The sequence below is a fragment of the Mytilus galloprovincialis genome, chromosome 9, assembly GCF_965363235.1.
Source record: "Mytilus galloprovincialis chromosome 9, xbMytGall1.hap1.1, whole genome shotgun sequence".
NCBI classification, from domain to species: Eukaryota; Metazoa; Mollusca; class Bivalvia; order Mytilida; family Mytilidae; genus Mytilus; species Mytilus galloprovincialis.
Window position 1 is genome coordinate 83,718,852 of NC_134846.1, and position 14,242 is coordinate 83,733,093.

Sequence of the window (14,242 nt, forward strand, 5' to 3'; positions counted from 1 at the left end):
TATCTAAAGACAGATTTTAGAATATAAAACAAATTTAATGACCCTTTCAGAGGTAAGGGAAAATAAAATTTTGAAAGTAATCTGTGGGATTTTTATCATGGTGTATACCTGCATGTATCTATAAAGCAAATGTGTCTCTATTGAGAAAACTAAGCTATTACACGATGTATCTTAATTATCTTCATAATTCAGAGGTAACACATACAGTACAATACAGCGAAATCATACCCAAATAGAGATATGTCATATTTCAGGAGAAGTTCGAATTCTAATTTCAAGGTCAGACGAATACTGTCGGACAGACACTTGCACCTAATGATCATTCTATAGCTCAAATATTGTTAAGCAATGAACCATGAAAATGAGGTCAAGGTCAGATGAAAGTTATAAGACGCATCTGCATGTACGTCCTGTACATAGGTCTAAACACTAAATGTATTTGCCTTATTTATTAATATAGTATCTGTGATATGGCATAGATATTTTTGAAAGGGATGTCCACATCTGCTAGCTTCAGAATTCTGAAATGTTAAGCTAAGTACAACATTTTGTACAAATAACTAGCGTCAATGTCACCGGTTAAGAATCCGTGTGTCGTATCCTACCACATTCGCAGTAGGCGAGTAGAAAATAACCCAACAGAAGCAGACTTACAACTCTCTTGTGATGCAACAAGTTCATAATTATATATTCGATAGGTATATGAGTATGTATTGTTACAGTGTTTGTCATGTAATGTAAAGGATATATAGATGATATCAGAACGAGGCTCTGTAATATCGGTTACATCTTCTACCACTTACATAGAATAAACACATGACGTCTATCTGAATTCATCAGAATGGAATCACCTGCGACAGTGTTATATTTGAGAAGCAAACAGATGCACTAAAGTTCAAATGAGCAATTGCCAAAATAAATTTATTTATTCAAGATTTTGATAATATGTTGGTGGCCAATTGACGTCATATATCTTCAACGACTAAATTCGTAAGACATTCCATTTGTTAATAATCTAACTACCGAACTCCAGATCACCCTGGCACTGTGAATCCATTTTCACCAGCGTAACGGATGTTGCACATTAATAATTCTTTACGCAGATTAAATGTATGAAATCATCAGTTTACGTAATTGTAAAAAATCCGTTACATTATTTAATATACCTGAGTAATAATAAACGTTAATAATTTATCATGACATGGTTAGTCAGCTGGTAAATAATCAAACTGTTCTTTTCATTAATATATTTCAATTATTTATTTCAGATTTTTGTCTCTTAAGAAAGCATATACTTTCTACTATTGCTATTGATAGCAACGTTGAACACAAATTATTATATAAGTTTTAAGTAAAATAACAAACAATACTCACTTATTACACTTTCTCCTACGTCTTCGCCTTTTTAATTTTCTATTTAGTCTTTTTTGTTTCCTTATATTTTTTTTAGTATTTTGTTTAAATGTACTTTCATTATTTTCATATAAGTCTGTATCAACTGGTTCTAAACGTTCTGGTCGTCGATCTTCTATTTGCAACTCGTGTAAAGGATCTTCCTTATTACCTCCCTTTATGTATTTATTTTTTGTATATTTGAGGTCAGTGTCTGTCAATGCTATATCACCACTGTATGCCACTGAAAATAAATACAATTGAAATGCGTTTTATAATGAAGGCGAAACACAGTTTATAATATATTCATGCCACAAAGTCAATAGTAAAGAAAAAAATCTTTGTTTTTAATTCTTTCAAAATTACAACACGAAAAAATAGCACTGCAAGTTCAACATGACACTTAGCACCAGCTCATATACGATGCGAGAATGGAAGTTAAAAAAAAGAAGAAAGAGGCCTACAATGCCCAACAGATTTGAAAAGGCCATCATTGATCGCATTTTGACTTTTTTGTTATGACATATTTTTAACGTCATTAGTTAAATTATCCATATGACCTATGATCTCTTTGAACGTGGTTATGTGTGGCTTATCATTGAACGTCATAAGTTTTGACCAATGTTTAACGTCATTAGTTATGACCTATCTTTGCACGTCATTAGTTATGTCATATGATTGAACTATCATTGCACGTCATTAGTTATTATCTATCCTCGAACTATCATTGCACGTCATTAGTTATGACCTATCCTTGAACTATCATTGCACGTCATTAGTTATGACCTATCCTTGAACTATCATTGCACGTCATTAGTTATTACCTATCCTTGAACTATCATTGCACGTCATTAGTTATTACCTATCCTTGAACTATCATTGCACGTCATTAGTTATGTTCTATCCTTGAACTATCATTGCACGTCATTAGTTATGATCTATCCTCGAACTATCATTGCACGTCATTAGTTATGATCTATCCTCGAACTATCATTGCACGTCATTAGTTATGATCTATCCTCGAACTATCATTGCTCGTCATTAGTTATTACCTATCCTTAAACTATCATTGCTCGTCATTAGTTATTACCTATCCTTGAACTATCATTGCTCGTCATTAGTTATGATCTATCCTCGAACTATCATTGCACGTCATTAGTTATGATCTATCCTCGAACTATCATTGCACGTCATTAGTTATGATCTATCCTTGAACTATCATTGCTCGTCATTAGTTATTACCTATCCTTAAACTATCATTGCTCGTCATTAGTTATTACCTATCCTTGAACTATCATTGCTCGTCATTAGTTATTACCTATCCTTGAACTATCATTGCACGTCATTAGTTATGATCTATCCTTGAACTATCATTGCACGTCATTAGTTATGATCTATCCTCGAACTATCATTGCACGTCATTAGTTATGATCTATCCTTGAACTATCATTGCACGTCATTAGTTATGATCTATCCTTGAACTATCATTGCTCGTCATTAGTTATTACCTATCCTTAAACTATCATTGCTCGTCATTAGTTATTACCTATCCTTGAACTATCATTGCTCGTCATTAGTTATTACCTATCCTTGAACTATCATTGCACGTCATTAGTTATGATCTATCCTTGAACTATCATTGCTCGTCATTAGTTATTACCTATCCTTGAACTATCATTGCATGTCATTAGTTATGACCTATCCTTGCACGTCATAAGTTATGACCTATCATTGCACGTCATTAGTTATGACCTATCATTGAACTATCCTTGAACGTCATTAGTTATGACCTATCTTTGAACTATCCTTGAATGTCATTAGGTATGACCTATCATTGCACGTCATTAGTTATACTTGAACTATTCTTGAACGTCATCAGTTATAACCTATCATTAAACGTCATTAATTATGACCTATCCTTTAACTATCTTTGAACGTCATTAGTTATGACTATGATTGAACGTCATTAGTTATGACCTATCATTGCACGTCATTAGTTATGACCTATCATTGAACTATCATTGAACGTCATTAGTTATGACCTATCATTGAACTATCCTTGAACGTCATTAGTTATGACCTATCTTTGAACTATCCTTGAATGTCATTAGGTATGATCTATCATTGCACGTCATTAGTTATGACCTATACTTGAACTATTCTTGAACGTCATCAGTTATAACCTATCATTAAACGTCATTAATTATGACCTATCCTTGAACTATCTTTGAACGTCATTAGTTATGACCTATCATTGCACGTTAATAGTTATGACCTATCCTTGAACTATCTTTGAACGTCATTAGTTATGACTATGATTGAACGTCATTAGTTATGACCTATCATTGCACGTCATTAGTTATGACCTATCCTTGAACTATCCTTGAACGTCATTAGTTATGACCTATCATTAAACGTCATTAGTTATGACCTATAATTGAACGTCATTAGTTATGAATGACCTATCATTGCACGTCATTAGTTATGACCTATTCTTGAACTATCATTGAACGTCATTAGTTATGATCTATGATTGAACGTCATTAGTTATAACCTATGATTGAACGTCATTAGTAATGACCGATCGTTGAACGGCATGAGTTCTCAGTATGTTTTATCATTGAACATCGTTAGTTATAGCTTTTCATTGGACGTCATAATTTATGACTTACCTTTTAATTTTATGATTTATGACCTAGCATTGAACGACATACGATGTAACCTATCTTCAAACAGCATTACTTTTTACTTATCATTGAACACATGACCTATCATTGAACGTAATAATTTAACATCTATCATTAAACACCGTTAGGTATCGACATTACCTGTCATTGAACATCGTTAGTTATCGACATGCGATGTCGTTGACAAAAATTAGTTATCGACATGACCTATCATTGAATATCGGTAGTTATTGACATGACCTATCATTGAATACCGTTAGTTATCGACATTACCTATCATTGAATATAATTATCGACATGAGATATCATTGAACATCGTTAGTTATCGACATGACCTATCACTGAATATCGTTAGTTATCGACTTGACCTATCATTGAAAATAATTATCGACATGAGATATCATTGAAATCGTTAGGTATCGACATGACCTATCATTGATTATCGTTAGTTATCGACATGACCTATCATTGCACGTAATGATTTAATATAAATCACTGAACGGCATTGAATAGTGACTGAAACTGATCCCGTCCGTGACTTATTCCGTTTATCAATTTACTGAGTGTACTGATCATAAATTCGTCGGAAACAAAGGTGCATTACTATTTAGACAAAGCAAATTTACTCAACGGAAACATCGGTACAATACTATTTAGACAAGGCAAATTTACTCAATGGCAAATTTACTCAATGGAAACATAGGTACATTACTATTTAAACAAGGAACATTTACTCAACGGAAACATAGGTGCATTACTATTTAGACGAGGCAAATTTACTCAACGGAAACATAGGTGCATTACTATTCAAACAAGGCAAATTTACTCAATGGAAACATAGATGCATTACTATATAGACGCGGCAAATTTACTCAACAGAAACATCGGTACGTTACTATTTAGACAAGGCAAATTTACTCAATGGCAAATTTACTCAATGGAAACATAGCTACATTACTATTCACACAAGGAAAATTTACTCAATGGAAACATAGGTATATTACTATATAGACGAGGTAAATTTACTCAATGGAAACATCGGTACATTACTATTTAGACAAGGCAAATTTACTCAATGGCAAATTTAATCAATGGAAACATAGGTGCATTACTATTTAGACAAGGAAAATTTACTCAACGGAAACATAGGTGCATTACTATATAGACAAGGCAAATTTACTCAATGGCAAATTTAATCAATGGAAACATAGGTGCATTACTATTTAGACAAGGAAAATTTACTCAACGGAAACATAGGTGCATTACTATATAGACGAGGTAAATTTACTCAATGGAAACATAGCTACATTACTATTTAGACGAGGCAAATTTACTCAATGGAAACATAGGTACATTACTATTTAGACGAAGCAAATTTACTCAACGAAAACATAGGTGCATTATTATTTAGACAGGCAAATTTACTCAACGGAAACATAGGTGCATTACTATATAGACGAGGCAAATTTACTCAACGGAAACATAGGTGCATTACTATTCAAACTAGGCAAATTTACTCAATGGAAACATAGGTGCATTACTATATAGACGCGGCAAATTTACTCAATGGCAAATTTACTCAACAGAAACATCGGTACATTACTATTTAGACAAGGCAAATTTACTCAATGGCAAATTTACTCAATGGAAACATAGGTACATTACTATTCAGACAAGGACAATTTACTCAATGGAAACATAGGTACATTACTAGTCAGACAAGGAAAATTTACTCAATGGAAACATAGGTACATTACTATATAGACGCGGCAAATTTACTCAATGGCAAATTTACTCAACAGAAACATCGGTACATTACTATTTAGACAAGGCAAATTTACTCAATGGAAACATAGGTGCATTACTATTTAGACAAGGAAAATTTACTCAACGGAAACATAGGTGCATTACTATTCAAACAAGGCAAATTTACTCAATGGAAACATAGGTGCATTACTTTATAGACGCGGCAAATTTACTCAACAGAAACATCGGTACATTACTATTTAGACAAGGCAAATTTACTCAATGGCAAATTTACTAAATGGAAACATAGGTACATTACTATTCAGAAAAGGAAAATTTACTCAATGGAAACATAGGTACATTACTATATAGACGCGGCAAATTTACTCAATGGCAAATTTACTCAACAGAAACATCGGTACCTTACTATTTAGACAAGGCACATTTACTCAATGGCAAATTTACTCAATGGAAACATAGGTGCATTACTATTTAGACAAGGAAAATTTACTCAACGGAAACATAGGTGCATTACTATATAGACGAGGTAAATTTACTCAATGGAAACATAGGTACATTACTATTTAGACGAGGCAAATTTACTCAACGGAAACATAGGTGCATTACTATTTAGACGAGGCAAATTTACTCAACGGAAACATAGGTGCATTACTATTCAAACAAGGCAAATTTACTCAATGGAAACATAGGTGCATTACTATACAGACAAGGCAAATTTGCTCAATGGCAAATTTACTCAACAGAAACATCGGTACATTACTATTTAGACAAGGCAAATTTACTCAATGGAAACATAGGTGCATTACTATTTAGACAAGGAAAATTTACTCAACGGAAACATAGGTGCATTACTATATAGACGAGGTAAATTTACTCAATGGAAACATAGGTACATTACTATTTAGACGAGGCAAATTTACTCAATGGAAACATAGGTACATTACTATTTAGACGAGGCAAATTTACTCAACGGAAACATAGGTGCATTATTATTTAGACGAGGCAAATTTACTCAACGGAAACATAGGTGCATTACTATATAGACGAGGCAAATTTACTCAACGGAAACATAGGTGCATTACTATTCAAACTAGGCAAATTTACTCAATGGAAACATAGGTGCATTACTATATAGACGCGGCAAATTTACTCAATGGCAAATTTACTCAACAGAAACATCGGTACATTACTATTTAGACAAGGCAAATTTACTCAATTGTAAATTTACTCAATGGAAACATAGGTGCATTACTATTTAGACAAGGAAAATTTACTCAACGGAAACATAGGTGCATTACTATATAGACGAGGCAAATTTACTCAACGGAAACATAGGTGCATTACTATTCAAACAAGGCAAATTTACTCAATGGAAACATAGGTGCATTACTATATAGACGAGGTAAATTTACTCAATGGAAACATAGGTACATTACTAATCAAACAAGGCAAATTTACTCAATGGAAACATAGGTACATTACTATTTAGACAAGGCAAATTTAATCAACGGAAACATAGGTACATAACTGTTTAGCCGTATTTGACACAACCTTTTTCAACTTTTGATCTTCAGTGCTGTACAACTTTGTACCCGTTTTTTTCACTTTCGATCTTTTATATCTGGGCGTCACTGGTGAGTCTTGTGTGGACAAGGCGCGTTTTTGACGTATTGAATTTTAAACCTGATGTTTTTTGTTATCCATTAATCATGTGTTTCTTTGTCTAATACGTTCTCCTATTTATTTGTATTGTAGTCCTGTAAAATTATGTTGTCATTTCAATGTTATATTTAACATAGCCATTAAAGTGCGAGGTTTGGCATGCCACAAAACCAGGTTCAACCCACCATTTTTTCCTTTAAAAATGTCCTGTACCAAGTCAGGAATATGGCCATTGTTATATTATTGTTCGTTTCTGTGTGTGTTACATTTTAACGTTGCGTCATTTGTTTTCTCTTATTTTTTAGTGTAATTTCACATTGCGATAAGACGTGTCACGGTACTTGTCTATCCCAAATTCATGTATTTGGTTTTGATGTTATATGTGTTATTCTCGTGGGATTTTGTCTGATGCTTGGTCCGTTTCTGTGTGTGTTACATTTTAGTGTTGTGTCGTTGTTCTCCTCTTATATTTAATGCGTTTCCCTCGGTTTTAGTTTGTTACCCCGATTTTGTTTTTTGTCCATGGATTTATGAGTTTTGAACAGCGGTATACTACTGTTGCCTTTATTTAGACAAGGCAAATTTACTCAATGGAAACATAGGTACATTACTATTTAGACATGATAAATTCATGATTAGAATATCGTAATCAGAATTGCTACAGGACAGTATAATGTAAAACAGTCATCTAATTTTATTCGTTCAAGGTAAAAGAAAACTTGGTGTCTGGTGCCGTCTTTAACATCGGGGTCGTTGGCATCGATCACATAATAGGTATAACTTCATAGCTGGAATTTAATTAATATAAATGCCAAGAACAATACGACAGATTCAGTGACATATCTGAACTGTGTACCCTTGTGTTCTTCAGTTTTATGTGCAGTGTCAATTTTATTGCGGTATGTATCTTTTCTTCTTGGTCATTTTATATTCTGTCAATCTGATTTCCACCGAGTATTTTTATATTTTCATGGGACAGGTCTCCATTTACTCTTAGGATGAGAATAGTTCCTAAGAGAATCCTATGTGATATAGCTTACTTTATAAACTCAGAACCAATCTTTAAGCATCTCATATTTTCTGTAGGTAATTAAGTTATCTGAGCAACATAAAAGATAAGGGTACCCGGAAAATCGCTTGACTTTCAGACAAAACAATCATAAGTCAAAAAGCACATTTCTCCCCAGACGCAATATAAATTTTCTGCCAGAGAGTATTGATACGCAGGAATCACTTATATTGCACCAGAACAAATATATACCTTATCCTTGCAAATGTTTTTCTATCCAATAGATAATAAGATTATAGAACAAATGGTGTAATAATTGACACTTTTATCGGGCTTTCACTGATGCAATATCAAAATAACTGTCTGCAAGACAAGATTTGATTGGATTAGCAGACCGGAACACCCACCTTGACGTTAGCAATATTTTCTAGTTGATAGTTTGTCAGTATTAATTGAATTTAAGCCCAGTTACAGTGGGAAATAAGACTATAACACAAAAAGCGATCATAAGCTGGTATCAAATAGAGCTGTCTTTAATGGCAGGCTTAATATTATACAATACTACTACGTGAGTTTACAACGTTATTATCGATGGTCGTCCTAGACTTCAAAACCGTATCACTTGTTCCTAATACAAATGCATACAACCAAAACTCTGCAATCAAAGAAAGACACGCAGTAACATTGCTATAAGATGAAAAGACAAACAATATGTCTGCATAACACTACACAGAAAACTTCAAGATAATGCACGAACATCGTCAAAACTGGGGTAAACTACCACCTCAGATGTTTCTTGTGGTGTATGATTAGGACAAAAAGTATTTAGATAGCGCATTATGAATATGCAAATGCTGAACTCTTTCATGCATATTCAATACGTACATGTATTGCTGCAAATGCTATATTTATAGAAAGTACAATGGCTATTACTGCAAATGTTACATTTAAAAAAAAATGTAGCATTTACTTTACTCCAACTTTAATATATAGCAAATTATGTAATACATTGTACATAGCATTAAAATTTTTAAAGCAAATACAATTTTCAGAACACACCATTATAGAAAGGGTAAAAGAGACAATAAGAGCACACCTATTAAATGATATATTAAAAGTTATTATTTACGAATAAGTTTATTCAAATGATCAATAAGTTAACAAGGATCATGCCTAGATTTACGGGCTCTATAAATATCACCGTAAAAAGTAGATATCATAAGCTTTAAAATGTATTGCGGCAAATATTAGATGGATATTCAGAACGATTACGTCAATGTAGCGCAATTAAGAATCACGGCTATAAAAAATAATATCAGCATATTAAAAGGACGTAGGAAATATAATATATATTGATTGATTGTAGGTTTCTTATTGTCCAGTAGCAAACATTTCATGCACATTCAGAATAAGAAAAAAATAAAATATTGATTGATTGTCGGTTGCTTATCGTTCAGTGGCAAATATCTAATGCTTTTTCTGGACGAAAAAATAATATGTATTCAAGTGATGGTAAAAAAGAATGTGGTATTCAAATCTCCTAATCAATCATGTTCAGCAATGAAACATCAACCTCAGTAAAAGACGGAAGCGATCTAAGGTGTTCCGGCAGAGACGTTTCACTACATATTATAACATACACAAGGAAAGTTCAGAATATGAAAACTGAAATCATCGCTTGTTGCATAGTTCAGATAAGAGCGGGCGACAATTCACAAAACGTGAAATATAATCAGATGAGTTGTTATGAATGCTGATTTATATGTATGTCATAATGCGAACACTTCAAGGCAAAGAAACCTGTTAAGTTGTTTACAAGTACCAAGTTATAAGATAATTCAGTAGTTTATATAAACAATGTATACAAAACACTGTCCGTGAGGCACTGTACCAGAAATTGTGCTGCTGACGTCATGAACAGATTTTTTCGCCAAAGATTCCTCTAATTTCCTGTTTATGTATGACTTTCCAGGAAATATCTACCGAAACAGACCCAGACAAATATTTCAATGTCTATTGTCTATTGTAAATGTTATGCAGAGAGACAAACAGTAAACTGACCCAACTCTAAGACGTTTTAATTAAAGATAGTATTATAAAAAGGAATAAATTGATAGATATTTGACAGAATCCGAAATTCATATTAAACGAATTTGTGTATAATGGACAATAATGGTGTTAGGGTAATGAAATTTCTGTCCTGATCTATGGTATCAATCATAGTTTGTAACAATGATCGTTTAAGCGACATTATGATGACGATTTATCTATAACATTGATGCTGCTATATAAATCATCAGGTGTGCTGGGGTGAAAGATCTGGTATTGGCGTACAGGCTAAGAGGAACTATACCGAACACCTGTTTATCATACATAAACAATCTGTGTCTGTTCGATTGATTTAGTTCAACTTAAATCAGAGCACCTGTACGAATATACTAATTAAAGTTCCCCAAAATTATGAAAGAAATTTGCCTTAATGATTGTTTGTGGCTTTTATGCACCTGAACTATTCCATCCTATGTAGGTACCAAACAGTTGGTTTATATTTTCTTGTACTCAAAGAAACCTAGCTACAGTTGATGCTTGTGATTAGTCCATCTTTTTTATATACCATTTTATTACCCTAATTACGTGCAATTGTAACATATCACACTGCACGTGTATCCATTTGTATTTTAAAAACGTTGATAGAAGCTACTCAAACAAAGGGCTCCAGCTGGAGAAAATAGGCTAAACAATATTGTGGCCATTCCTTTGATCCAGATTTAAGAAAAAATGTTTTGGCTATCCATCCTGTGTGATCACTTAGTGTTCCTGATAAAGTCTTGACTAATTTACAATTGTTTGATCATAAGCTTTATAATGTATTGCGGCAAATATTAGATGGATATTCAGAACGATTACGTCAATGTAGCGAAATTGAGAATCACGGCTATAAATAATAATAATATATATATTGATTGATTGATTGTAGGTTTTTTTTATTGTCCAGTGTCAAATATTTCATGCACATTCAGAATAAGAAAAAAATAAATATTGGCTGATTGTCGGTTGCTTATCGTTCAGTGTCAAATATCTAATGCTTTTTCTGGACGAAAAAAATAATATGTATTCAAGTGATGGTAAAAAAGAATTACTTTCGCTTTGTTATCACTATGATCAAGCATGGTACTTTCTTTATAAAAAAAAAGCCAATACTGTAATATAAATTGGTAAATATTGCAAAGGTCATCCCCCTGATAACGCTTCCTATTCAAAAACATGTGGAACGTGATCATGGCGTGTAAATTAAATATCTTAATTGAAAATGCTAATTTTGTACTTTAAATTAGTGCTCTGATTTGGAATGGAATGTTATCACCAATGTTATCTTCATCGCTAATCTGTCGCGTGTCGCGAAGACATATTTAGAGTCTTTGTTTTACGTACACTCGAATATACCCATAAATAACTCCATTCATACAAAATCACACCACAGACAACCAGGATAGATAATTTCATAAATCACAATTGGCCAAACAAAAAAAAATCAATTTGTCAATGTCACTATAGTATTCTGTGAATGCGACTCAGCTAAATAAAAGAAGCAAATACTGAAACCTTGCAAAAAATATGTATTAATTTCTGTAATATATCTATATAATACTACGTGCATGCAGGGTTTTTCTATAGTATAGACTGTCCCTGATGCATGTATATCATGTATATAAGACAATAAATTAATTGTTTCACTAGAGTCTCCATACATTTAAAAATATCGAAACTACGTTTAATTTTGGTTTATCAATTACGAAGATCTTTCATTTAGGTCAAAGGGTACATTTTTTTCCCTGATTAATTGTGATAAGCCAATTACAGACCTGTGTTTGATAGTCAGATTGAATGATATCCGAGTGTTAGATCTCCACTGATAGGTAACGAACCTGCACAATGGCATTTCTAAGTATGTCAAGATGAAAATAAAACGAAAAATGTAACTTTTTATCTCAAATTTTAATCGTTTACCATGTATGTTCTTGCTGTTATAATTTTGAGGATTTATAAAGTTAAAGAGAATTAAGAATCATTTCAACGTTTGTCTCACAAATTGTTAGAGAGGACATCTTTAGTAATAATTTAAAGTATAACTTTAAAATCAGTGATTCTGAAGGTTTTCTTAGTCACTGTCAGCTTGACACTTGTGTTATGAATTTTAAAAAGCGTTGGAAGTCAAAATCAACGATAATGATCTGATCTTGAAAAAAAAAAGGAAACGTCTTTTTTTTATCAGACCTACATAAGTAGTTTTGTGTGATATCTTGATAATAATATATTATATATAATATCTACATTAAGAAAAAAAAATAGCTTCAAATATTAACATCATTCAATGCAGCATTGCTAGTAAGTATTCATTTCAAATACACGAGATAAAAGTGTTGTAATAAAAATTTGCACAGAGGTATTTTTTACTCATGGTCGATAAGATTAATAAATAAAAGATTAACAAAATTTGGACATTCAAATATCTAACAATGTCCGACTAAAAAGTCTTTTAAAATTGTTTACATTTTACGTTTTCCAATTTCATAGTTAGGACTATAATCCACTCTTTCAAATATAGCAATTAAATGAACGTTACGTCTGAAAAAAAACTTAAAATTTTCATTAACATTGTGACATTTTAAACCCTTCGGGTAAATTGTTGAAAATAAGAAGGAGATTTATCTTCGTTGAATTTAGGAATACAATGCTAAACTGAATAGAGTCACTGCAACAAAGTAGCCCGCTTAAAAGGGGCGTTCCAACACAACTTCAGTACGGGGTATATAGCTTTATTGATGTCTTTGTTTAGGACAAAGGAGGTTCAATAAAAATCTCACAAACGAGACATCAATCTCAAAAATGGTATAATTAAAAAATCGATCAAAATCACACATTCATATTTACCCCGATTAAAAAAACGGAGAATGAAATACATAATATTTCCGTGAAGAGATTTAAATTAAACTTTTGTGACAAGTTATGAAAATAGGATAAATCAATGACATTAAAGATAAACTGTTATGTCAAATCAATGGTCAATCATTAATGGCAGGTGTTATAAATCAATTGGTGGTCAATTATTGATTGACTTACCTGCTTTACATGGGTCAGAGTAAATATCATCTGATGTTTTATGTGGAATCGTACTGGTAGCAGACGTCAGCTTCCGCAGTAATGTAAATATAAATAATTGATGCAAAAATACGGAAATCCTTGGAATCTTCATTTTAAATAAATAACAAAAATAAACTAAACGCACAAACTTTTAAACAAAATGTATATCCATTGTCTTATGATCGTTTGATTTTGTTTGTCATGTTACTACTCCCACAACTGATGAGCGACTGACTTATTTATCTCAGAGATGTTGTATCAGTTTCTTCACGCAGCAAGGGTGCATTCATTCCGCTCTCAACTTCTTTGTCAAGTGTGAACGCATTCACCTGTGTCGAAGTGTCAATACCAGACTGATTAACCAATCAACATGCGTCAGAATATCAGAAATATTGGAATTATGGTACTTGTGATGGATCGCAATGATTATTGTTAATTATACTAATTTTTGCATTATTATTGTATGAGTAGACATTATATATGGTTTTTGGTATATGCTAAGGGTTCATTAACGATCAATAAAAAATTGAATTACACAAATTTAAACCAACTTTGATAATAATTGGCAATGATTAATGATATA

The 14,242-nt window shown here is 32.4% G+C and overlaps 1 protein-coding gene across 2 annotated transcripts in view; it reads right to left on the bottom strand.

The window, feature by feature from the left end:
- Window positions 1-13,983, bottom strand: part of LOC143046175 (tolloid-like protein 2) — a 44,122-nt gene extending 30,139 nt beyond the window's left edge. For both annotated transcript variants that reach the window (XM_076219219.1, XM_076219218.1), the window contains exons 1-2: window positions 13,639-13,983; window positions 1,375-1,636 (exon numbers count right to left, since the gene is read on the bottom strand). In XM_076219219.1, coding sequence (XP_076075334.1) covers window positions 1,375-1,636; window positions 13,639-13,771 — 395 coding nt within the window. In that variant the 5' untranslated portion in view covers window positions 13,772-13,983. The remainder of the gene's footprint in view (window positions 1-1,374; window positions 1,637-13,638) is intronic.
- Between the last annotated feature and the right edge of the window lie 259 nt (window positions 13,984-14,242).